At 39.7% G+C, this 25,910-nt stretch overlaps 2 protein-coding genes and 1 long non-coding RNA gene across 3 annotated transcripts; 1 reads left to right on the top strand and 2 right to left on the bottom strand.

Moving 5' to 3' along the window:
- Positions 1–5,447: 5,447 nt before the first annotated feature.
- LOC131336522 (formin-like protein 6) lies at positions 5,448–11,622 on the top strand. The gene is made up of 4 exons (XM_058372398.1): positions 5,448–7,205; positions 7,301–7,500; positions 9,768–10,009; positions 10,224–11,622. Exons 1-4 carry the CDS (start codon positions 5,716–5,718, stop codon positions 11,016–11,018), a joined length of 2,727 nt encoding a protein of 908 aa, XP_058228381.1. The 5' UTR covers positions 5,448–5,715; the 3' UTR covers positions 11,019–11,622.
- LOC131336523 (uncharacterized) lies at positions 7,014–12,275 on the bottom strand. Its single transcript, XR_009202857.1, has 3 exons — positions 11,926–12,275; positions 8,534–9,844; positions 7,014–7,389 (listed from the first exon to the last, which is right to left on the bottom strand). It is a non-coding gene; the product is annotated as an uncharacterized LOC131336523 (long non-coding RNA).
- A 1,755-nt stretch (positions 12,276–14,030) lies between these two features.
- Positions 14,031–22,143, bottom strand: LOC131299290 (calcium-transporting ATPase 2, plasma membrane-type-like). Its single transcript, XM_058324931.1, has 7 exons — positions 21,092–22,143; positions 19,401–19,455; positions 17,371–19,319; positions 17,123–17,281; positions 15,486–15,657; positions 15,080–15,378; positions 14,031–14,772 (listed from the first exon to the last, which is right to left on the bottom strand). The coding sequence occupies exons 1-7, from the start codon at positions 21,266–21,268 to the stop codon at positions 14,527–14,529; spliced, it is 3,057 nt and encodes a 1,018-aa protein (XP_058180914.1). The 5' UTR covers positions 21,269–22,143; the 3' UTR covers positions 14,031–14,526.
- Between the last annotated feature and the right edge of the window lie 3,767 nt (positions 22,144–25,910).

The following is a 25,910-nucleotide window of genomic DNA, read 5'->3' as shown; positions in this document are numbered from 1 at the left end:
TAAAAAGAAAGCGGAACGCCACCTTTTCCTTTTCCTTTTTTTTTTTTTTGTTACTTTCTTTTAATCTGTTGAACCGTAGCTTTTGTTAATTAGTCAAACAAGTTGCTTAAATCATGTAAGGTTATGATTAGTATGACAATGACCACAATCACAATATTCTGTCCCTTGTAACAGGGTTGTTCTTTCAAAATACATACAGCTTGTCTCTGCGATCATAAAATTCTTAAATGTGGGTTTTCCACGATCCCAATTTGACGAATTGATCTAAACTTTTCCTAAAGATCAACTATAAAGAAATGTAGATAGCCCTCCAATAGAGCCACACTTGTTTGAAGGGGGGAAAAAATGATTGATCAGGCTTGATCAGTGTACTGATCAATCATTTTTTGAAAAGTTAAATATGATCTGATTTTTCATTAAATCTTATGAAATCAACATTTTAGAGCTATCAGGACCAGAAGGACAAAATGAGGGCTCATATAATGCAAATTACACGGGGCGTCTAATGAATTGCAAAGAAACAAGAACCTTCTTTCTCCCCTGTTAAAATATGCTGCTGGTGGACGTGCGTTTGTCCCCGTCAAGGACAAGGAGGGAGAGAGAGAGAGAGAGAGGGAGAGGGAGGGGTGTCGGTAGATCCCACCAAAGAGAAAGAAAACATAAGTGGAAAACGTTAAAGTTTGACAATGGCCACATTTTCTTTTTTCTTTACTAAATTTACAAGAATATGAATGAGTACCAATAATTAAGATATCAGGTTCGATTCTTCTTATTAATAATTCTTAGAGTCGCCTTATTTTCACACGCTTAAGTGTATGAAATGTTTGTGGGAGGGGCTGTAAATGGCTGCGAGAGGGGCTGTAGGGATTAACCCGAAATACGTGCAAGCTAACTCGGACACTTTATATTACCAAAAAAAAAGAAAGAAATTAAGAATGCGTACCAACCACCGACAAGTGGATGCAGGCAAGAAAAATGAGTATTTAGAGCTTATTATATTTGTCTTAAATGGAGTGAAGTGTCTTATCTCAAACTAAAGAAGAAAATAATTCAAACTAATTTGTCTTTCATGTTTTTTATGTGATTTTATTTTAACTTCTGTTTGCAGTTTTATTCTTTTTAAATTCTTTAGTCGAAAGGACTACATAATCTCAAATATGTTGACCGCTTCATCGTCCTAAGTTTAATTTATTTCCTTCAAATACTTCTTATTGCATATATCAACCTCATGTTGCCTTGAAATTTTTTTTTTAGTTTTGTATCCCGGCAAAACTTTCATGCGATTTGCATATTGGAAAGTTCCTCTTTAGGTACGTATTTTTGGGTTATATATAGCTATTTTTTTGTCATTAACTCCTCTTTAAAAGTAATGGTTATGTGTACTAAAACCAAAACTCATTGCACTATTTATAGTTTTAGGAGCTTTTGAGCATCTCCACCCCCAAAAACCCCATTGGAGCATCTCCACTCCAATAGAATCTACATGTAAATTTTTTTAGTGCCGAGTGGGTACCACGTAGTGCTCGCTTGGCGCATCCGAGTCGTGTATTGCATTTTTGGACAGTTAAGATTTGGAGAGAGAGAGTTTTGGGTTGAGAGGAGAGAGGAGAGAGATGATTTCAATCCGAGCCGTCCAAAAGTGTATTGAACTGCCCGGATGTGCCGAGCGGGTACCACGTGAAATGTATCCACCCTGCGCCGAAAAATTTCTCATATATAATGGAATAGAAAATCTACTACTATAAAGAGCATGTTTATTCCAATAAAAATTTATCTCTTCACCCGCCATTGAAGTCATGGCTCTGGCGCCTATGGTGAGGCAAGTAGTATGGATGAACTTACTGTAGATTGTTTATTCCCTTGCATTTTGACACTCCCCCTTGTGATCATTCAACGACAGGAGCTTATCTGCTGTATCCATTAGCAATTTTTCTACTACGGGGCCACCACCTTTTCATGACCCGAGTCGTTCATACTGTAAGACTTTTCATATAGAAACACGAAAAAGTTTAAGTTGATCGAACAACTACAACGACTTAATCGAAACACTTTTGTTTTGTCAAGCACCGTCTAGTTATGCCTGAAATAGTCTTTCGACCAAAGTGGTTAACGGTTTGCTATCAACTTTAATTAATTTTGTTTGGACGTTTTTCTATTGGACGAAACTGGTACCCTGCAGACGTTGCCTTCTTAAATAGGTATGGAGCTGTTTTTCTCCATTTTCCATTAATCCCTGTGGCTGTAAGTATTATCTTCCTCTCTTCCCAATTCAGCCCGACCCTTCTTCATTTTTTGAAGAATTTGGCGTCGTGCAGAGGATTGTCTGATGATGAGGGTGCTGACGGTTGAGAAATTGATCAAACCAATAAAAAGCACCACGCTTGATGAATATAAAACAAAAAAGAACGCAAGACACGGAGATTTTGCATGATTTTGTAACTGTGTAATTGAGCCATAATTTTACAAATGAGCTAAAAGTACTAAATAATTTTTTTTTTCCTTCACACAATACAAAAGAAAAAAAACTCATTTGGCTCCGTTCCAGAACCGAAAATAAGTTCTTATTTTTTAAGAAGGCAATTTCAAGCTCAAAAATTATGGGTTTATTGAAATCTAAAAATATGCAATATGGATCTTGTTTGGAAGATCTCGATGAGATCTTTTATACGATGCAAAAAAAATTGAAAAATTATTTTTTATTTACTTTATTTTTTAGTTTGAAAATGTGAAATAAGCTACTTATTTTTTAAGAAGGTTTCTGGAACGGGGCCTAGTACTTTCAGCACTTTTTGAAAACTATGCCTGTACATTCACAATTCACATTAATTGTTAAAATTATGGCTCATACGTTAAAGTATGAAGAGATACTAAAGAGTTTTAGAAAGAAGACCAGATGTCGGAGTGGAGCAAAACGAGTGGAGCGAAGCGCAACGAGTGGAGCGTAGCGGAGCGATGGCATCTAGCCCATCGCCAATGATCCAGTGAAAGTAGAATAGGCCGAAGGCCTAGGCGTTCCGTAATTGGGGGGTGTGGGGGGTTACGCCCCCGCGGTACTGTACAGTTCGTACAGGGGTATTTTTGGGATACAGACCAAATACCAGATTAGGATTATAATAGAGTCGGTATAAATACTCTATGTTATAAACCCTATTTCATACTGTGATAATAAAAGAACAGCAGCCGCTCTCGCTCCCATGGACGTACCTGGTATTGGGGAATCACGTATATCTCTGTGTTGATTCTTTATTATTTTATACTCGTAAATCGTGTGCGTGTGTGTGACGATCATGTCATTAGTTTTTACTATGAATTGAATTAAGAGAGTACAAGAGTTATCTCGGCCGCCATGTTATGATAAATATTTCTAACCTAGGGTTTCATCATCATCAGTTACACTTCTATCTCAGTTTCAGGACACTGTCCTCGAACCCGTGTCTTGAGCGCTACTCCTACACTCCTCCGACAAGATTGGAAACTTCAAATCCTTGATAGTTAGTGAAGCGTAATTCAAACAAGCTTTCATGCACTCAACAAAAATGACTATATATGTTTAATCTTATCATATCATATCATACATCCATTATATTATAGATTTTTTTTATTCATCTTTATACATCATATGATCTGGAGCAGTTAATAGTTAAAATGTTAGTTCACAAAGAGTTCAGAGGCTATCTATAGCCTTAGATACCAATCGCTTCTCCCGTGGGGCTCAAACTCACGCCTCCACTAAGAAAGCAAATAAAAATACCATTTTGACAAGCTTAGCTTCTCATATTATAGATGTTGAGCCATTGGGAAAAAAAAATAATCAAAATTGTGCTGCTTCTACCAAAAAGGACAATTATTCCGCGCTGATTAAGAATAAATACAAGAATTGGGTGACGGCACTGAATATGATATTGGTAATGGTCCCCCGCAGGCCACAACCGAAACCATTGGTTTTTTTTTTATCCGCAACCGAAACCATTGGTTGCAACGGAAGTCTTTCTAGCTATTTACTTGTGTAAGAGTACTTGCGTAAGATAATTGAGAAGTTTTTTGGGTTCAAATTGGGTACCACGTGGCGATATCCGGTCCGTATTAGAGTCGTTCAAACGTGTATTGGATGGTTAAGATCCGAACACTCTCTCTCCGTCTTAGCCGACTCTCTCTCCTATTTCTCTATCTCTCTAAAATTCTGACTACTCAAAGTACATTTGGACGGTTCGGATGCGTGCTCGTACATTTTTAAACCCTATTTGCACCCAAAAACTTATCAAAATAATTGGACGAAAAAGGACATGAACGTGGTCTTGCAATGCTTGCCACTTGCCTTGTCATGATTGTGCACTTCTCCTTAAAAGCACCGGTGAAAAGTAGATGCTCACTGCCAAGTTAGCCTTTCCTAGATCAATACTGTGCTAAAGGAAAAAAAGACAAGGTTACCAGGGGTTATGTGGCTGGATTTCTTCTTTTCATAAAAAAAACGTTAAGGATCGAAAATAAACGGTTACCGTATTTGGGTATCAATCAATATTCTGTACAAATGTGTGTGTGCGTGTGAGAGAGAATAGGGGGGGTTGGGGAGAGAGAGAGAGAACACGTGGGGATGAGTTCAAGCAATAGCCAAAAAATATAAAAAAACACTTAAAAAAAATCACAAATATCAATCTCATAATTTCTGATCAAAATTTTATGATCCGAACCGTTCAATGTGTGCAGAATGTGATTTTAAGGGTGTTCGCGAGAAATTAGAAAAGAATATGACCGGAAAGTGCTTGTTTTGTATAGTTTTTAATTGAACCGTTCATCAAATCTGAGCTAAAAGCTGCTCAGATCAAGCCATTCCGAGTCATTTTTTTTGCTGATTTCTTGGCGGTACCTTTAAAATCACATTCTGATCACATTGAGCGGCTCGGATCATAAAAATTTGATCCAAAACTATGAGGTATTTTTTTAGGTATTTTTTTGGTGTCTCTTGGACCGCCCCGTTATTTAAATATTTAAACATGTGTTTTGGACACTTAACTATTTCGGACATCTTAAAAAATTGTGATATTTTTCAATTGATAATAGTTTTTATATGCAATAAGGACCTTATTTGACAAGTCTCAATTAGTTATATACAAAACAATCTTTAAACTCATATTCCTCCCGTCTTGCAAAGAAACTACGTAAAGAGGTGTAGTTTTTAAATTAAAAATAAAACATTGCCGAGCATAATTTTTTAAATTATCTCTTGACATAAAAGTGGATCTTTAATTTGGTGTAAAAAACTTAACATGTTAAGCACAAAAATAGTTTATTTTTCTATCTGCAAAATTGCACATCTTTGGACCATCTTGGCGGTTCAAAGGGAGTAAAAAAATAATAGTCAATTGTAAATATAAATAATATTTGGAAAAATTGTACATCGAAATTGGATAAATTAATTGAGATAGAGGAGTATAATTATCCAAAGAAGAACGAATTAAAGAACTTATAAAAGAAGCTCCCACAATATCATTTTCCCTTAAAACAAAAGAAAAAGGAAATGCGGCTCCTGCTGATGTCATCCACCAGAGCATCCAGATCTTGCAGCAGAAAGAAGCTTCCTTTATCTCACTAGACTCTCTCTCTCTCTATGTCTCTCGCAGGAGAGGAGAATTGGAGAACTCTGCAGACCAACAAAAACCCAGAGATGAATTGGGTGAAAGAAAGAAACACAAGATCAAAAACCCAGACAGAAAAACCATGAGAGCTCTTCATCATATGAACCACTTTTTCATTCTCCTTTCATTGCTCGTGTCCTTCACAGTAGTCCCACCACACCCCACCACAGCCTCTCCAACCCCCACAACACTTCAAGATTTCACTGGTCAACAACAAAACAATCCCAGAAGAATTCTCCACCAACCTCTCTTTCCAGACAGCACCGCACCACCTACGGCCGCCGATCCACCACCACCACCCCCCCCACCGGCCGCGCCCGAATTCCCCAACCCCGACGAGCCATTCTTCCCCGAGTTACCCAACGGGTCAGACCCGGCTCCAACCCAACAGCCGCCGTCGCCGCCACCGCCCGCCGCCAATGCCTCGGCAAGCTCAATTGCCGCACAACCCACAAAGCCCACCAAGAAAGTTGCCATTGCGATATCAGTTGGGATCGTCACGCTTGGGATGGTGTCGGCATTGGCATTCTTCGTATACAAGCACAAAGCGAAAACCCACGATGAATCGCGAAAGCTTGTGGGAGACAATTCGCAGAGGGTTGAAGATTCATCAACCCCGCCGCCGTCGACTTTTCTCTACATCGGGACGGTTGAGCCGTCGAACCGGACGGCGTTGAGTGAGGAGAAAGACGGAGAAAACGTGTCGTCGCCGTACAGGAAGTTGAGGTCAGTGAAGAGATCATCGGATTGGTATAGGCCGAGTCCTGACCTCCAGCCACTTCCGCCGTTGCCAAAACAGCCTCCTCTTCTCCCGACGTTGCACTCTCCTCCTCCGATGTCGTCATCATCATCGGATGAGGAGAGTCAGGAGGAGACGGTGTTTTACACGCCGCATGGCTCCTCCGTCTCCGTCGTGAGCAACGACGAAGGGTCTTTCACGTCCGGTTCACGGTGGAGCTATAAGAGCAACAACACTAATACTAATTGTGTTGTTCCTCACTCTAAGAGAACTTCACCCAAGTCGAGGCTTTTTCAATCGTCCTCGCCGCAGCCTACCCCTCCGCCACCGCTGCCACCAGCGCGGCCTGCTCAGCCATTGACCCAAATCACGTACGGTACACCAACTTCATTTTCTCCCAAAAGACCGAAATTCGCTCCGCCGCCACCGCCACCTAACATGGCACGTCTCCAGGCGATCACAACCCAATCTGGGCAAACTTCTAAAATCCCACCACCGCCTCCGCCTCCACCGCCACCGCCGCCTCGGATTCCACTCTCTACGCAGCGGAAAGTAGGAGGGTCGGAAACAGGTGTACCCTTGGTACATCTGCAAGAATTGAGAAAGTCATTATCGAGGATTCAAAACTCGAAAGAGAATTATGGCGTTGAGAAAACAAGACCTGTTGAAGAAGTTGGTAAGAGTGAAGGTGCCGGTTCTTTGGAGAGAGGTGATGGTGATGATGCTGATGCTGAGGGATCGAGACCCAAGTTGAAGCCTCTGCATTGGGACAAAGTCCGGGCCACCTCCGGCCGAGCAACGGTGTGGGACCAGCTGAAGTCGAGCTCCTTTCAGTAAGTCCACTAGTGTTACATCTTTATAACAAGTTCTAACTGTGGTGTACCACTGCTGCCTGTTTTCTTAGAGACAATTGTTGGAATGTTTGTAGATTGAATGAGGACATGATGGAGAGTCTTTTTGGATGTAATTCGGTGAATTCAGCTCCGAAAGAGTTGACTAGAAGATCAGTATTCCCTCCTGTTGAGCATGAAAACAGAGTGTTAGACCCAAAGAAGTCGCAGAACATTGCTATTCTATTGCGAGCACTGAATGTGACGAGAGATGAGGTGTCTGAAGCACTTCTAGACGGTACGTTGTTACTTTCCCATGCCTGAGTTGTAATGCAGAGTCCTGTTTTGTAGGAGGATTGATCACCATTAGAAACAAAAGGAGAGAGAGCAATAAGCAAAGTAGAACAAGTTCCTTTCTTCTTGATGCAAGGGATTTGGGTAGAGGGAAACACAAGGTTAAGAGTCTTTAGTTCCTAACTTGTAGCATAGCTTCTTTTGTTTTGGCACGGGTAGTATTTGCAGGTTAGTGTGTTTAGATTACTACGAGAGATGTCAATGGTAGACTATCAGTTCGACCCCAGAATATCTCAGCATAGCATCCTAATGAATCGTCAAGGGGTTTTGCCTTGCATACATTGGAATTGAAGCGTTTCAGAATATTAAATTAGCCTTGATCCGCGTTTCTGCATGTCCAGTTCTCGTGAAAATAGAAGAACTTGGACTTAAATAGACAAGACAAATTGAACGACGACAACAAAATTTCAGTTGTGTGGTGCCCCTGTTAACCAGAAGTCTTCATTTTCAAAACATTGAGGGACCCCAGGGCCTTTAGAAATATATAGCTTATCATCCTTAAAAGAGAGTATAAGAGACCGACTTTCATTCAGTGATTCACTCTCTTCGTTAATGAGTCATCACACTATAACATACAGGTTATTTTGCGCCTTATCTTCTCATCATCTCATGTTAGAATATCAATTTAGGAATTACATTCTTCTCCCAGCTACATACTGTTGTAATGCTTCATTCTCTCACTAAAAGCAGATTCCATGTCAAATACATGTTCACATCATGAGGTATTGGATCGATCAATGAGTTCCCCATGAACCAGCCATTTCATGAAGGAGAAGAAGTCCAAAGTTCCTCACTTCATTGTGTCGAATTAGTGTTGGACCATATCATTGCACCTTGGACACTCTTATTGTTCTCTTTAGTCTATAGCCCTAACAGTTGTCCTTCTCTTCTCCTCGTGTGCCTAAAAACTATTTGGTGTTTATATTCCCTTCAGCCTTTCCAAGTTAATTTTTTGCCCTATATTCACTATCATGTACCTGGTGAAGTGCTACATGGTATCTGCTGAATCCATGGGTCTTAAACTTGGAACCGAGGCATGACCTCGACAATCAGCATTTGATGCAACAATACATTTGCTTCCCTCAGAATAGCGGCTTAACCAGATAGGCTCCTTGGCAGTGCATAAAGGCACCCTAGCTTCTGGTGATGTTCATCTATGAAGTATGCATGGTCCTGGGTGCCAAAACCTGGAAAAAAATTTGGAACTTAAATAGGCAAAATACCCTTAAAAAATTATCCACAATGTTGTTCCAAACTTAGATCCTACTTCTTTCAGATGCAAAACAGAAATGACCATTATGATCCTAAACTAGATGCTTTCAAGCATAATAGAAGTACATTCTGGAAACATGTAATTGGAAAACTGTTAAGAATCAGTTGTTTAATTAGAGATCCCCTCATTTGTAATTGCTGGTGTTTTAAAGTCCTTTTTGGTTCTGCTTTTGGTCTTGCCTGACCTAGTAGTGTAGGATTTCCTTTGTGGATGAGTTTTGTATTCTTTGTTTGGGCGTTCAATGAAAAGTACAGTTACTGAAAAAAAAAAAAAAAGAAGTTGGACAATGTTCTAGCTACATATATTTTTTCAAAGGGATTCTCAAATCCAAGTCAGATTAGTTTCACACTGGCACAATGTGCACTTTTGTATCCAGCTGGAACTAGTAACAATGAATGTGACTTTGTGAGTAGACCTATCCCTCAATTACTTGTATTTCCTCGTTTACTGTTGTTTCAATTATTTCCCTTCTGCTATTTTCAGGTATTCGCTAAACTTATACGTTACACGCATTCAATCCCTCAATTCGAATTATTCTTGCTAATGTCATTAATCCTACAGACCCATAGTACACATAGCATAGAGGATGTTTTGTATGTTTTCATCTTAGTTGCTATCTATGTGATACTTCTTCGTTTTACAAATGGAGTAAAGCATTCTGCATAGAAGCAGACAGCAACAACGATGCTCTTCTATAAACTGTAAGAAACTAATCCAGAAATAAATTGTGCTAATAAACCGGCATAGTGCAGTCGCACTCTTCAAAAAACAGCTACCAATGTCATCAGCACTTCCAGACACAGTATACAAATTATGACTGCTGCCAATACATAGATATTTAACCAGCCCAAATAAGAATGTAAAAGCAGCAGTAGAAGAAAATATCTGCTCATGAAATTTGAATTATGATCCTCAAATGCTGTATATGCTTGCAACAGGCACTCCAGAAGGCTTGGGAGCTGAGCTTTTGGAAACATTGGTGAAGATGGCTCCAACCAAAGAAGAAGAGATAAAACTGAGAGAATACAAAGGTGACATCACAAAATTAGGGTCTGCAGAGAAATTTCTAAAGACAATACTTGACATACCATTTGCCTTTAAAAGAGTTGAAGCCATGCTATACAGAGCAAACTTTGATACAGAAATCAAGTACTTGAGGAAGACCTTTCAAACACTAGAGGTACTTTTGCATCGAAATTCTTTTGCTGAAATCAGAAAACTAATAAGGTTTCTGCGATCAAAGTGCCTTGTTTCTTTCACTCTATGTTTTCCCAGAAACTGGTTGTTTATGTTATTCTGCAATCTCTAATAAAGACAAACTTGTAAACGTGATATTTTATTGTGCTGTAGGAATTTTCCCTTATATGTAGCTCATGATATATGACACTTGACAGGAAGCATGTGCGGAATTGAAGAGCAGTAGGCTATTCCTAAAACTCCTGGAAGCAGTTCTCAGGACAGGAAACAGAATGAATGTTGGCACCAACCGTGGTGATGCTAAAGCCTTCAAGCTCGAAACACTTTTAAAACTAGCAGATATTAAGGGGACAGATGGGAAAACGACTTTACTCCACTTTGTGGTCCAGGAGATTATCAGATCAGAAGGTGGAGGTTCTGATCCTACAACTGAAGACCTCCCAAATAAAATCAATTCCAAAACGAAGGAGGACGATTTTAAGAAGCAAGGATTGCAAGTTGTTTCTGGTTTAAGCAGGGAACTGGGAAATGTCAAAAAAGCAGCAGGGATGGATTCAGCGGTTTTGAGCAGCTACTTGTCGAAGCTTGAAAATGGGCTTGAAAAAGTAAGAGTGGTTTTGCAATATGAGAAGCCAAATATGCAAGGGAAATTCTTCCAATCGATGAAAACGTTTCTTAAAGAGGCTGATGAGGGAATTACAAGGATAAAGGCAGAGGAAAAAAAGACCTTATCCTTAGTGAAAGAGGTCACTGAGTATTTCCATGGCAATACTGCTAAAGAAGAGGCCCATCCTCTTAGGATCTTTATGATTGTGAGAGACTTTCTCTCCATATTGGATAATGTGTGCAAGGAAGTAGGGAGGCTGCAGGATCATACAGTAGTCGGGGCCAGTAGGTCCTTTCGGATACCTGCAAATGCATCATTGCCTGTCCTAAACAGACACAATGTGAGACGCTATAGCAGTTCGGATGAGGAAAGCTCGTCTCCATGAGAATAAGCCAATATGAAGAGCTCAAATTTCTCGCGTGGATAGTCGTGTTGCTAGAGATATACTCCGTATTCCCACAGTTTCAGAAGGATTTTCGTTGATGCAGTCTCATGGCTAGTTTACATTCTTTTATTTATAGCTTAATCAAAGGAGTAGGGTTGTAAGGAAGTGCAAATAGCTAAAAGAGGAGCCTCACATTGTCACCAAACAAGGATAAGCATCCTTAGAAAAGTCTGGCTTCCAATGAAGAAAAGGATGAAGGGACAGAATAGAACTAAGGGCTTCGTGTCGAATAGAAACACAAATGAGAACAATTCTCTGCATAGTTCCATCCAACCGCGTGAAAGAGACTCAAATGTAGTCGAGCTTCAACACAAAGCAAGCCAGCATGGATCGCCAATCAGGAAAAATACAACTTCGGTTTTTGCACTCTGACAGAAATTACCACAGATAAAACAGTATGTTTTGTTTCAAATACATTTTCAGGAGAATATATTGTTCCGATGCCGTATAAGGCTATAGCTTTCCTTTCTGTTCATATTGACATTGATTATCAGCAAATCTCTTTACTCTCGGTATTATAGAATTTGTTTTTTCATGCTTCAAAGTCCATGTTTATCTAATAGTGGATTATTAATAAAGGGCCTGCATCAAGCGAACAGGAAAGCCATTAAGTTACGCAAATCATGATGATGGGACTATCCAAAACAAAATACCATGTTATGTTTATCCATGCTAAAACTATATAACCTGCCTTCAACCACTGATGCTCCCAGAACGGACTGAAAGAAATAGAGATAAAAAATCTCCTATATGCAGAGTGATGAACGCCACATGACTGCTCAAATGTCGCAGTAAAAGTTCATTCAAATGTCACAGTAAAAATGGGTAGTCAGTTGTGGAGGCATACCGAAGAGTGAGCTGAGATCCTTTTCTGATATATCTGAATTCTGCCATAGATAGTCGATCTCGTTTTTTTGCAACGCCTCTAATGATTTTAGGGCTTGGAAAATTGGCTTTACGTTCCTTGCGTATTGGAAGCAAAAGGGTCACTACCACTGAGCAATTCTCGTAGCCAAGCTCTGAAAACTCTACTCCAATGGCGGAGGGAGAGGATTACGCTATAATCGAGTACAAGTTCGTTTCGTTTTTTAACCAAACTCGAACTAACTACTATTCCACTGTTCAGCTTATACTGTTTTAAAATTTTCAGGTTGGTCGATTTCAACTTGTGATTGACATGATTAAAAAGTGATCGACTCGCCTAATAAACAAGTTAAACTTGTTAAGCTTATTAAGTTTTCGAACCAGATTTTAATAATGAACCAGTCGGCTCTAGTGGGTCCGAGTGAACTTCACTAGGGAAAACAATCAAATACTTTTCTTTTTTTTCTTTTTTTTTTTATGTTCGTCTTGGAAACACACGTGATTAAGAGTTTTTGTGGTCCTTTTGAGGGTTTTGTGATAATTTCAAGTCATTATAACCACTATGCCAAATTATATTTTGCTCAAGGATGTGTCTATATTTTAAAGGATGTGTCCATTTATGAGGGAATCCCATTAAAACAGGCGCCATTTTGTGCTATGTTCTGTGATTGGAGACCAAAAAGGAAAGAATGACGATTTTCTGTGTTTTCTTTGACAAACACCAATGTCCATTAGCCAAACCATTTTTTACCTTTAGAGAATGAAAAAGAATCTTGTAGAAAGTTCATCCCAAGTCATAAGTTCTATAAGACAACCACGAAGGAGGTACAGCCTCGAAGCAGGAAAACAAGATCAAGATAGTACTAGACACGAGCCTAATACAGTTGCTAGAACAAGGAAAGAAAGGTTTACACAAAGAGGACTTGATGTTACTGAAGAAAATGATTAGAATGGGGAGGGAAGAGATGTGTCTCTTGCCCCAAAATCCCTCATCTATAGGCCTCGTGGAGGCTTCTAGAACTCTTCGGGATATTAGTAGATCACATGACTTATCTCAACTACATTTACTATATCTCGCTATTTATTACGTCACATGATTCCTACTCACATTTACGAAATTACATGTCTCACACTAATACATTTACTACTTATAGTATAACTAACATGGCCCACACATTTACTACTCGTATTATAACCTTTTCCTTAGCTTGTCCTTCCGGACATGTCAAAACAAATACAGAATCCACAGTTTGCCAAGCAGCCGCACTTTTAAGAAAATTCCAGACAACTACTTTTTTACTACTTTTGGCTGCTGATAAGCACAAGCATCACTCTTTCACCCATTCAACATTACAAGCTTCTGAAAGGACCATTTTGGATTCTTTGCTTCAAAATTTCAAAAGGAGACAGCGTAGATCAGCCGTTGGGTATCTTGAAAGGACGGTTTGCAACTGCGCGACACATTTTCTTCATAAGCCACTCCTTTGAGGAACTGGGATCGTCCTTGTGTTGGTTCTAATGGAAAGAATGGCGCTCCTGGTATGCTATTTGTTCTCTTGGAATTTCTCACCAAAAATCTCCATTTTGTACCTTCCCTTGGTAGGCAAAAATGCCCTACACATAATCGGATCTCCAAAAGCTTCTACTTGCATTAACTGTAAACAAGAAGGCCCTGAAGTCTACATACGAAGAGAATCTACGAAACCCAAATATTACTCATGGTTACCGAAACACAGTTCTTGACCCACCACTTGAACTCTCCTGCACATCTTAATATAACTTCGATTATGTTACATCCAAATTGAACCTTAAAAAACTGAGATTTTAAGATAAAATCGAATAACACCACAAAACTTTATAGCATCTGCTTAGCACTACCTGAGATCAAGAGACAGTTGACTTCCTAGTGAGGCTGCAGGTATTCTGGCCAGTTGGTATCCAAATTCCAACCACATTAAAATGGAATGTATATATTCAGACAGCACGATTGTCCAGATTGGCCAAATCAATGAACTCAGGTTAAAACATAGTTTTAACTCTTACAGTGGAACCATTTACCCACAATAAAACGAATTGAAACAACAGGAATAAAACAAATGAATTAATCCCAAAATTCTCTATCAGAAACGCAGAAAGTAGATCAAGAAGTTTGTCTCCGCCACTTCTACAGGGAGCGTCATGGAAACGAATTCAAACAACAGGAATAAAACAAATGAATTAATCACAAAATTCAATAAAAGAAAACGCAGAAGAAGTTTGTCTCCTCCACTTCTACAGGGAGCATCATGGGGCCTAGACTACTATAATACATCAACAAATACCAGATTTTACTTCTGCAACCTAACTATACATGAACGTTCAGTCACTGAGGATTGTGCTTTAATTTGAAAAAGTAGCACTCTGAGTTCTCCTAAACTTTTAAGAAAATAAGTTGGTTTTGTCCTCATTTGAGTTTTTCTTCTTTTTTTTTTGTTGCATTTGTTAGTTTTGCGCCAAACTTTTGTGAGTTTGGCGCAAAACTAACAAATCCAAAAAAAAAATCAAATAAGGACAAAACCAACTTATTTTCCTAAAAGTTTAGGAGTCATGTATTCACAGGTATCATCTTCAAGCCTGCTGCAACTGGCATCCCTAAGAATCCAACGAGTATGCTAAGGAACCATTGTGCCAACGTGAGCGGTGTTGTATTTGCAAATGCACCCAAGTACTCAACGATTATGATCTGGAAAAATACCGTTGCACTGATAACGCACACAAAAACATAATTGTCCAGTATGCCTTCAAAAACATTTATCTTCTCCATCTCTCGGGAACTAATTTCGTTAAACACCTTCACAACAAAATCAGAACAGGTTAGTAAGTTTGATATCCCAGTAAACACATTTAGGTCCGTTTATTTCCTGTAGCTTATATATCTTATAAGTTATAAATAAGCAAGTACAAGAAAAATCACAAGTCCCATATTTTGCGTTTTCCATCACGGTTGTTGGTTTCCATTAAACAAGCAATTAGCAACTAGAGTGTGCACCAAAAACTTTCTTATCTTTGCTGATTGCTTATTCTTAAGAACATAGACAAATAAACAAGGAAACCGAATGGGCCCTTAAGGAAAAAGAGTTATGTTCTTATGAAGTTACCTGACAGAAGACAAACGAGTTGAAAATAAGGGTGTTAAGGACCAAATCGGAACCGCTGCCATCAAGGCCAAAAATTGCTTTCCCGCTTGACTGAAGAAACCATATAACCAGGAACTGATACAGGGACTGCCCTAAGATATTCCTCCACATAACATTACTAATGAAATTTCCTCTCCTTCCAACGGGTTGTCGCTTCATTAACTCATCATTGGGTGGCTCAGTTGCTAGGGCAAGTGCTCCTAGTGTGTCCATGATCATATTAACCCACAAGAGCTGAACAGCCGTGAGAGGGGCACTCCCTAAAGCACAGTTGACATCAAAATGTAAGCATATATGGAAACGTGATTTCTGTTCCTTTTTCTTTTCTAAAAGGACCAAGCAGTCAAAAGTATGCATGCTTTCTTACCTGTTAGACAAGCTGAAGAGAAGTTAACAATTAGCGCAACCACATTAACAGTCAACTGGAACTGTACAAATTTCTGAATGTTCACGTAGACTGAGCGACCCCATTTGGCCACGGTCACAATGGTGGAGAAATTGTCATCCAGAATTATGACATCAGCACTCTCCTTAGCCACCTGATAAAAGGAACTAAAACTAGTAAAATATTTGGCATTTTTCTCACAACAGTTGAAGAAGTAGGCATAAAGAAAATCATGTCAGTATAGATTATTATTTTGTAATCCTGGTCTCTCTAGGCCTAGTATTGTTCTATATATCTTAACACTTACGATATGTTTTCTCACTCTATTTGTCTTTGTACTCTTTGTCTTTGCTTTTCTGTTCATATAGCTCGAAGCTTGCGACCATCTCTAAGGAAACACAACTATATCCATTGGGAATTACCAAAACTCCACGACCCAAAATTTCCTGTCTTGATTTCACTTGATGCAGTTTAATCAGTTCACTTCGAATACTATCTTGATGGTCCTACAATGCATCCATTGATTTTCTGTCAAGAGTTTCCGTAGTTTTGTTTATTTCCCGCTATTTGATTGCTTAGAATTCAACTAGAAAGCATGGCTAGTCTGCATCATCTACTTTTCTAAAATATTTCTATCACAAATGAAACCTGGCTCAATCGCTAATTTTAAGGCCCTTGTTATTTGAACAACAAACCCAACCTCCCCTTCTCCCCATAGAGTTTTTGGCTTATGTGGCATCTCTTGGTCATCAATCCTGGTTGTTCTCCCAATTTGTAACCATAGTTTTCCAACATATGCCAAACTATGAGTTGCACAAATTTCTCCTCTACGGACACAATATGTAGGAATGAAAATAGTAAAGGTCAATCACTATGTGGTTTGGAGTCTTTGGACAAAAATGCCAAACTTCAAATACATGTACTTATTCTATGCCTTCTATTCTGAAAAATCAACTTTCATTATTCAAAGTGTGCAAAGATCTTAGCCAAAAGCCATGGAACACAGACAAAATTGAGGTCGAGAATCGAGGTTTCTATCCAGGTAAGTGGATGAGATTGATCATGAGCCCAATAATCTTTAATAGAGTACCCGTTCCGCATTGCATTCTTAAAAAATAAGTACTTATTTCACATTTTTAAACTAAAAAATAATTTACGCAAATAATTTTTTGTTTTTTTTGGCACCGTTCAAAAGATCTCAATAATGACCACAAAAGAAGATTTACATTCGGCTGTTTGCCGTTTTGCACACTTCTTGTTGCATTGTAATGTGTCAACAATTACAGTATAAAATGAATAATCAGTTTGTAGAAATCATTTCTGAAACTTAAATGGAGTTACTCCATGCAGCCATATGCAGCTCTCGTGGCAAATTAGGTTATGTGGGCTAAAAAGGCTACGCAAAAATGTGAAAAGCAACTAATACCAGAAGGGACATCCATTTATACTCACATGAGGTGAGCCGAATGCAAATAAGTCTCCTAATGCCAAAGGTAAGAAACTATTTGGTCGACTTAGATGAAAGTATATGGACCGATGAGGTAATTCATCATTTTATGTTGAATTGCTAGTATAATCAGTAATCACTGAGACACAGTGTGATCATATTAATAGCTCACCTCGGTTCCAGCTATGCCCATTGCAAGTCCAATATCTGCTTCGTGAAGTGCTGGGGCATCATTTGTTCCATCTCCCGTCACTGCAACAACTTCACCAAATGTGGTTCGCAAGTGCTTTACCAAGGTATGTTTGTCTAGAGGTGAAGATCGAGCCATTACCTACAAAAGTTACAAAAATTATCAGCCACATGCCAAAGGAATCCTTTCCTTTACTCCTACATTATGCAAAACTAAAAACCAAAAAATACCTGAATTTTGGGGATCAATTCATGCAACTCCTCTAGACTCTTCTCTCGAAAATCTGGACCTTCAATGGCAATACCCCCATCGGTAAGTATCCCACATTCCCTAGCAATAGCTTTTGCAGTATTTATATTGTCCCCAGTAACCATACGAACAGTAACCCCAGCCGAGCGACAAAGTGCAACCGACTCCTTCACACCAGGTCGAACAGGATCCTTGATACCCACAATACCTATGCAAGTATATCCTGAAAGTGGAATAGGACTATCTGCAGAGAACCCATTTTCCAGTTCCACATAAGCGAGACACAGAGTCCTCAGAGCTTCACTAGCAAACTGATCTATTGTAACCTTCAGATGGTTAACAGAAGCTTCATCAAGGGGAACAACCTCGCCATCTGAATTTACCACCTTGTCACAGGCAGCTAATATTATTTCAGAAGCACCTTTGCAATGGGCTCTCAGACCTCCATTTGGAAGCTGCAACACAACCCCCATTCGTTTCTTGGTAGAGTTGAATGGCTCAACTTTGACAAGTTTAGCTGCATTTCTCTCAGTATGAAAATCACCACCCAACGACAATCCAAACTCCAACAAAGCAGTCTCAGTCGGTGATCCCAATATCTCACGTTTTCCCTCTTTGTTTACCACAACTTCCCCACCAGTATTATTAAATATGGACTGTAAAAGAAGTTTTACAGTGGCATCTGGGATTTCAGAGCACAGACTAGAAGTATTACCTGATTTGCTCACTTCCTTGATATTCATACAAATGCAAGCTTTCACAACTGTCATGTGGTTTGTAGTCAGTGTCCCAGTTTTGTCACTGCAAATAGTAGTGGCGGACCCCATTGTCTCACAAGCAGCCAAGTGGCGGACCAGAGCCTTATCATTCATCATTTTCTTCATGGCAAAGGCAAGGCTCAATGTCACAGCAAGAGGAAGCCCCTCAGGAACTGCAACAACAACTATGGTGACAGCAATAGCAAAGTATTCCAACATTTCCAATGCGTCATCACCACACCAGCTCCATTGGGTCCCCTCCAGCAGCTTGCGCGAAAACATCTTTTGCACCAAAACTGCAAAAGTCACAATAGCAAAGAAAAGTCCTATCTTACCGATAATTGTTGCCACACCATTTAGCTTAACCTGCAGTGGGGTCTCATCATCTCCTCCTTCGCTGAGTGTTGCCATCAACTTACCCCATTGGGTTCTCATTCCAACAGTGGTTATCATCATCTTGCATGATCCATCTTGGACCTTCGTTCCTGATAGAAGAAACGGATGTTCAGCGGTCACCATCACTGGCTCACTCTCTCCGGTCAAACTCGATTCATCAATAACCACGGAAAATCCTGAAACAAACAGCCCATCCGCAGGGACTTGGTCACCAATGGAGAGATGTACAATATCACCAGGCAACAAATCGTATATCGACATCTTCTGCCGATATCCATTCCTTGTAACTTGAATCGAAATCTTCTTCTTTTCTTTGTCCAAATCTCTGAACTGTAGGGATTGGCGATAATCACTTATTGCCGTGACAAACACAACCAACAGAATGCTTGCAACGATTCCAAGACCATCGTGAGCCCCCTTAGGCCATCCTTCCGTTGCTAAGCCAACAATCAAAGAGACGAATGCACACACGCCCAGGATCATGAGAGTCATGTCTTGAAGTGCTTCCCAAACATATACCCAGAAACTGCGCTGTTGACTTTCAGTGAATTTATTGATCCCAAAAATCTCCTGTCTGCGATTCAGCAAGTCACCATCGGTAGCAAGACCAGTGGTGGTTGATGTGGAGAGTTTATCCGCAATGCCAGTTACGCCACCATGATATTCCAGCTTTTTTAGGTCATGGCCTTCAACAAGGGATCCCAGTTCATCACCACAAATGTCAAAACCAGCAGCTTTAACTTCCTCAGGTACAACATAATCGCTTGGCTGTACACCTGCAAATAGACCAGAAGACAGTTAATTCCAAGAAACCTTTCATTACAGGCAAGTTTTAGCAGTAAGTGGAATAAACTCACCTTTTAGGAACTGAATTGCGGCTTTGGAAACCAGAACTGCAACTCTCAATTTCTCCTATAGTTACACAAGTCGAAAGTCAGACACGGACTACCCAATTGTCTAGAAGTGTCAAAATACTAGTGTAACAGCACAGTAATTTCAACATTTCTGTTGTAACAACGGAACTCAAAAAGGAACTAAGAGTCAAGTGCGCACAATGTTTTCTTTCTCTTTTTTCTCCCCAAGTGAGCAAACAATGTTATAGGAAACAAAAGATGAAGCTTTACTAGGCTCAAGTATTCAAATGGGAATAATGCACTCTCTTAATTTTGTGACTTTACGATGTGAAATTTCAAAACTGCCCTCTGCCACTTAATTTACTTCTCACGCATGAGAGAAAATGCAGTAAAGTCACATCAATAAAGACACAAAAGAGAGGGTCCATCAACGCAAGGGAAGTGTGAAAACCACCTCGCCAGTGAACAAATCCTGGAACGAAATGTTTACAAAAATTAAGAATTCCACTGAGAGTCTGGTTTACATATTTTTTCTTCTATCTATCAATGTCTAAACCATATACTCGGGAGATTTCAGAATAGACTGGATATCCAAACTAAAGTAATTAGGGTGAAAGAGCAAGATGGAGGAACATGAAGGGTATATTTAAGTCTTTCTCGCTTCATGGTATTTAATTGGGAAGTAATTACAATGACTTGAATCCGTAAATTGACAAATAAACAGCAAGAAAATTCACCTAACATTATACCGATCTTTCCTTTGAAATTGAAATCCCTTACATCAATACATACAAACTTTGCACACAAGTTAAAAGTTCAACAGAACCACCAGCATCCTAATCGCCCGCCCAACGCACAAGAGGAAAAAAGAGAGGGAGTGGGTTAGGGACTGTAGAGCTTGATAGTACTTCACACCGAATTCATATTCCATGGCCTCAAGTATGGGCTTCAAGTGCTGATGTGTCTAAGCTATCTCAAGGATATGGGTTCAAGTACTTTACTTTCAAATCCTGAGGCAAATATGGTTTGAAAGATGCCTTAGGCATTTTATGCATAATGTAAGATTCTTGTGTTCATAGTCATATCTAATCCCAAAACATGCTTGCTAGTCGAATGTCGAATTGAATCTGCAGGACACGGATCCTTATCCGATGTTTTGGCATCTAATAGAAGTACTTTATTCATTTGAAAAACTCCATGAAACATAGCCCCAATTCAAGCATAAGGTACTATTGGTATATCAGTATACCAGAGCTGTATAATCTAGGGATACGACAATTTCATGTATTTCTTATTCTTCCTCATCGTGGTGAATCGGTTGTAGCCACTGTCCACCTTGTATGAACAACATGAACTCAATATGTTCTTGTGTGTGAGTGCTTTCGATGATTTCTTTAATTTTCGGCATTTATATCACGGTGCCGAGTTGTTATGCGTTGATACGAATCTCTGCCCCCTTAGGTGGCTTGATTTCTGTGTCGTTGACAGGTTCTACTGGTCAAACTCCGTGTGTTGGCTCTCCTTTGCAGTTTGTGCCTATGTGACTATGTCTCGATTATAGAGATTATCTTATTTTGACGTAAATTGTCTATCCTGTTTAGTTTTCCTATCTTTCTATTTAACGAAGTGGATTCCTTTGTAGGCTTGTACATGATTGCGATTGACTTGTCAAGGGAGAGCGAGAGGAGAGAAACCTGATTAGATTGGCGCATGGCGGCGGCCTCGTAACGCTTGGAGAGATTGGCAGTGAAACGGAACCTGCGCTTGGGGTTCTTGACCAAACCAACAACGCCCCTCCATCTCTGCAACGCCTCCTCCGACGAGTGCTTCGCCTTCACAGCCCCAAAGTTCTCATCTAGCAAGCTCTCCATGTTCGAAAAATCAACTTATTAATTCTCGTCGTAGTAATATTTCCAGTTAAACAATGAAAGAGCCGTTACGCCCCGCTCATTGATATACAAAAGAAAAGAGAGAGAAACTGCTGGGAAGTTTAATGAAAGCAGCCGGGAAAAGAAGATGGAGAAGAAGAAGGTTCAATGGGACGTTCGTCGAATTTGAAATGGAACACTGTGGAACACAGGAGTAATTTTGTGTGGACCCCCCACGCTTCTTTCCCACCAAACACAGAAAAAGTGAAAGCTCTTGGAAAGCTTCGAATTGGAGTAGGTTTCTCTTCAACAGCTACAAATTCGGCTAAAGCAACAAAACCTAATTAAAGGGAAGGAGAGAGAGAGCGAGAAGAGAGAGAGAGATGGATGGACGAAGAGTGGAGATCCGAATTTATTTGAAAACTCTTGGTGGGAGCGACAAAGCCTGTTCCCCTAACTTTGTATACCTTCTCTTTTTTTTTAAATAAGATAATTTCAAATTTAAATATAATGAAAATAAAAAATAATGTTTTGATTTTTTTTGGTACCATTTACAAAATTTCAATGAGATCTATCAAAAAATATCCATATTAATAGAAAAATTATTTGCGTTGACACATAATTTTTGAGCTTGAAATTACTTTTTTTTTGAAAAAATAAGGTTTAAAAAGTTCGCGGAACAGGATTAACACTCGGTTGTTTATTCTTGCGGGAAGAGAACGAATAATCTATGCAATTTTTTATGTAATCGGATCTGAATTAATATGCGTGCAACTCAAATAATTTCAGAGTTTTTGAAGATAAAGACCGGAGAAGTTTTCCAAATGCCTAAAATTTTGGCAAATCTGATCTTCATAAACATGAAATTTTATGAAAAAACAAACATTTATTTGCTTTATGGTGCTAGTTAACAAATAGCATGTGGTTTCTGAAACTGCAATTTACTCTTTTTTAGTCCGATGAATTCGAAGGAAAAAACACATGTGATGTTGCTTTTTGACCAAACTTACTACGTATAAAACAGAAAAGGTAATCAGTGAAGTTGGCGTAAAGCAAAAGGAAAGAAAATGTCATGGAATTGAATTGTACGCGTTTTGTACGCGGAGGGGATCTTTTCTAACGCGGTTTACATGGGGTCCGCACTAGTGTCAGCAACGACCTTTTAGGTCAAAATTGTACTTTCACTTTCAATGTTACCGTAGCGGTTTAAGGGGTGTTTGGAAACCTACTTTTTAATTTTTAATTTTTTATGCTTTGTTTTTTTTTTTTTAAAAGAATTTTAAAAAAAATTCTTCCTAGATTCTCTCTATTTTCAACATTTCTCTATCTATCTCTCTCTACTTATTACCCCTATTATTTTTCAAAAAAATTTCGAAAATCAAACCAAACATAGCATTAGCTTTTTGGATTATAGTCAGAAAGTGTTTTGAGTATGGTAGGAATATTTAGAAAATATATGCAAAATGTATTTAAAAATAATAATAGTATTTGATAAATGATTGATGAAAATAAATTATAAATTAATTTTTTACCAAATTGCACTTGACCTTTATTATTGTTTTTATTGTCAAAGGCCAATAAACTCTGAACACGAAATTGAAGACCTTTTTCAAATGTTTCATATAAGAACTGTTTTGGTTTATTCTCAACACAAACACGAAACTAATGGCCTTTTTCAAGCTTCACACCTAAAAGCAGTTCGGTCAAGTATCGAAGAACCGTGGTTAGCTAGAACCAAAAGCAGATTCTGTGAGAGGTGGTGTAGATCTGGGAAATAAAGGGAGGGCAAAACTGGTGATTAGCTAGAATGAAATGGGAAAAGGACCTCCTGAACTCCTTTTCCATTCTCGCTTCTTTTGTGAAAATGTGTGAATGAGTTTTGGGAGAATGAAAATGAATAACCAAATAGCCAAAATGAAAAAATAGGAATGTGAAAATACAAAAATGGCCTTACCAAACACCCTCTAAATCGATTAAAGTAATTTAGAAATGCTATGGTACACACTTCATATTATATGCACTCTTATAACTAAACTATTGAAAGTCGTAATTAAACCATTGAAGGACGTAACCAAACTATTGAAAGACATAATCAAACCATTAAAAGACGTAACCAAACCATGGAGAGACGTAACCAAACACTTTCTTCAATTGTTATGTCTTTCAATAGTTTCGTTACGCCTTTCAATGGATTGGTTACACCCCTCAGTGGTTTAGTTACGATTTTTATTGATTTGGTCATAAGGGTGCATATAGTACGGAGGGGTGTACTGTAGCATTGTAAGTAAATTCCACTTCCACGGAAGTATCATACGTTTTGTTTCGAAGGATGATCGGCAGAATGCGCATGGTAAGGTAAAATGGAATTGGAAATCCTATGTTGCACTCCCTGCAGTGCACACTACATGATAGATTCGGACCGTTTATCTCAACAATCAATGGTTCAAATATGTTTGTTACTCCCTCTGTCCCTAAATAAGTGTCTGGCGCGGAAAACTAAGCCTTTGTGGGCAGCGTGCCCTTCGGAATTTCCGGATTCCGAAACGCAAGGGCCCAGATCGAGGGAGCGCGAGCGGGGAAGCAAGCACGAGCGAAAATACAGAGTCGCTACTCGGGTTTGAAGGTCCGACACCCAAGGAACCGTATTTCGAAGCACTTGCCGCGCTGTTTGGTTTGAAAAAGTTAAGGAACCAGTCCGTCATAACCATATCTGGATTCGGGAGCCAGGTTACGAGAGGGGAAGGGTTTTATGGCACCCCTCTCGCCCAATCCGGAGATCGGTCTCTACTTAGGCATTTGCGAAAATGTTTGTTTGCGATTCTGTTTGATTAATCAATTTTTAGCCAATTAGGGCAAGGGAACAGTTAATCGGGGATTAAAACTGTAACAGTTTGCAGGATGTGATAGATATGGCATAGATTAGTGAGCAGTTAGTATAGGATGAGAACAGACTGCTGTGGGAGTTTAAACAAACTGCGAGGCCCCTGTTTTGGAGTGACGTGCACAGGAAGAAACCAGCATGCACTGAATAAGTCACTACATGCTGTTCACTCCTGCGCGCACAACTCCAAGACACGCGCGCGCCGGTGAGCTTAAACCCACAGCCCTTATTCTCAAACCATCTGGGCTCTGGAAGGACCAGTGCACACCCAGGACAAACCACGCAGTTTATAGGCAGCATAATATACAGTTTAAAGGCTGTAAAGCCTTACAAATTAATAAAACACCCCATAAACAGTGTGGGGACAAAATAATGACCTAAAACTAAGCTACCCGTGCAAGGCCACTCACTGGTCAGAGGCATACTATCACGCGATGTAGTCACTCTGGCGCGCGAGGATGCGCCCTGGCGCTCTGTCGCGCGACGAAGTGAGTCTGGCGCGCGATGGTGCGCCCTGGCGCGGACCAGTGTTTGGTTTACACATTTCTGGGTTCTGGGACAGGTCCAGAATGATCCCAGGAGTACTCCAAAACAGAAGACATGCAAATTGAACTACGGCTAGCAATTTCTAACAAAGGAAAGCAGTAAACTGGTTATTAACATGCTCAACAGAGTGATCTATACACAAAATAAAGCATAAAACAGTAGGACACCAATCCCCACGCGGTCCATCGCATGCAGCACCGGAGTGTCGCGCGAGAGAGTGGGACCATCGCGCGCTGGTTCCTACCATGACGGTTTTTGAAACCTTGCCAGCTTTAGGACCAGAACTGGTATTGATTACCAGCCTTGGCCCTGCCAGCCCCCCTCAGAGATCAGAACAGAAAACAGAACAAAGGTAAGCTATACCTTCGGTTTTGAGTTTGAAAGGTGTTTGAACTTTGATGTTTGAAGGCTTGATTGAGGAGTTTGGGTGGTAGAAGTAAAGAACAAGCTTTGTTCTTGAAAGGTTGAGGTGTGAAAATGGAGGATGGTGACCCAAAGTGTACTCTTTTGAAATTCTTGAACCCTTTGAAAGAGAAACAAAGGGGGATATATATAGAGAAGGATGGAGGTGAATCTGGTTGGTGAAAGCAGAGGAGTTCAGCCAATCCACGAGGCCTGCTGAGGTTTGCTTGGTGGCTAAGCATCCCAGCTGATAAAGGTGATGGGGACAGCTTTGACCATCGCGCGATGGAGTCAGTCTGGCGCGCGATGGTCAACGATCAAGCTTTGACTGTTGACCACCACATGGTAGTTTGACCATCGCGCGATGGTGTCAGTCCGTCGCGCGATGGTGCGCCCTGGCGCGCGATGGTTGCGCCTTGGCACGGGATGGTGCGCCCTGGCGCGCATCAGTAGAGTTTTTGGTTTTTTGAAGTGGCTTAGGCTAGGTTAGGTTCAAGGGTTTTGCAAACACTTAAAGCTCAAACATTCGACATTCCCGGGGTGTTCTTGATCCGTTTCATCATCGGGGAATCAAATACCGTAAGTAAACTAATCTGGAAGCCCAGATTGGGGTGTCTACAGCCTTCAAAAAGATGCATTTGTTTCGTTAAAAAAATCAATTTTTTTCACAAATCAATAGATAGTAATGAGTTCTATTAGATTATGAAAAAAAAGTAAAATTTTTAATAAAAAATATACATGTTTTGTAAAGCTTAGTTTTGCTCGCCGAACACTTATTTAGGGACAGAGAGAGTATCTTTTACTGATCAAAATTAA

Source organism: Rhododendron vialii, chromosome 8a (genome assembly GCF_030253575.1).
Source record: "Rhododendron vialii isolate Sample 1 chromosome 8a, ASM3025357v1".
Lineage (NCBI taxonomy): Eukaryota > Viridiplantae > Streptophyta > Magnoliopsida > Ericales > Ericaceae > Rhododendron > Rhododendron vialii.
The sequence above is the reverse complement of the archived record's forward strand: the minus strand, read 5'-3'. Positions and strand labels throughout refer to the sequence as shown.

Coding starts and splice junctions, on each gene's coding strand:
- LOC131299290 (XM_058324931.1), bottom strand. CDS start 21,268: ATGGAGAGCTTGCTAGATGAGAACTTTGGGGCTGTGAAGGCGAAGCAC. Junction 19,456..21,091: donor CCATGCGCCAATCTAATCAG/GTTTCTCTCCTC, acceptor GTGTAACTATAG/GAGAAATTGAGAGTTGCAGT. Junction 17,282..17,370: donor AATTGATCCCCAAAATTCAG/GTATTTTTTGGT, acceptor TAACTTTTGTAG/GTAATGGCTCGATCTTCACC.
- LOC131336522 (XM_058372398.1), top strand. CDS start 5,716: ATGAGAGCTCTTCATCATATGAACCACTTTTTCATTCTCCTTTCATTG. Junction 7,206..7,300: donor CTGAAGTCGAGCTCCTTTCA/GTAAGTCCACTA, acceptor GAATGTTTGTAG/ATTGAATGAGGACATGATGG. Junction 10,010..10,223: donor AGACCTTTCAAACACTAGAG/GTACTTTTGCAT, acceptor GACACTTGACAG/GAAGCATGTGCGGAATTGAA.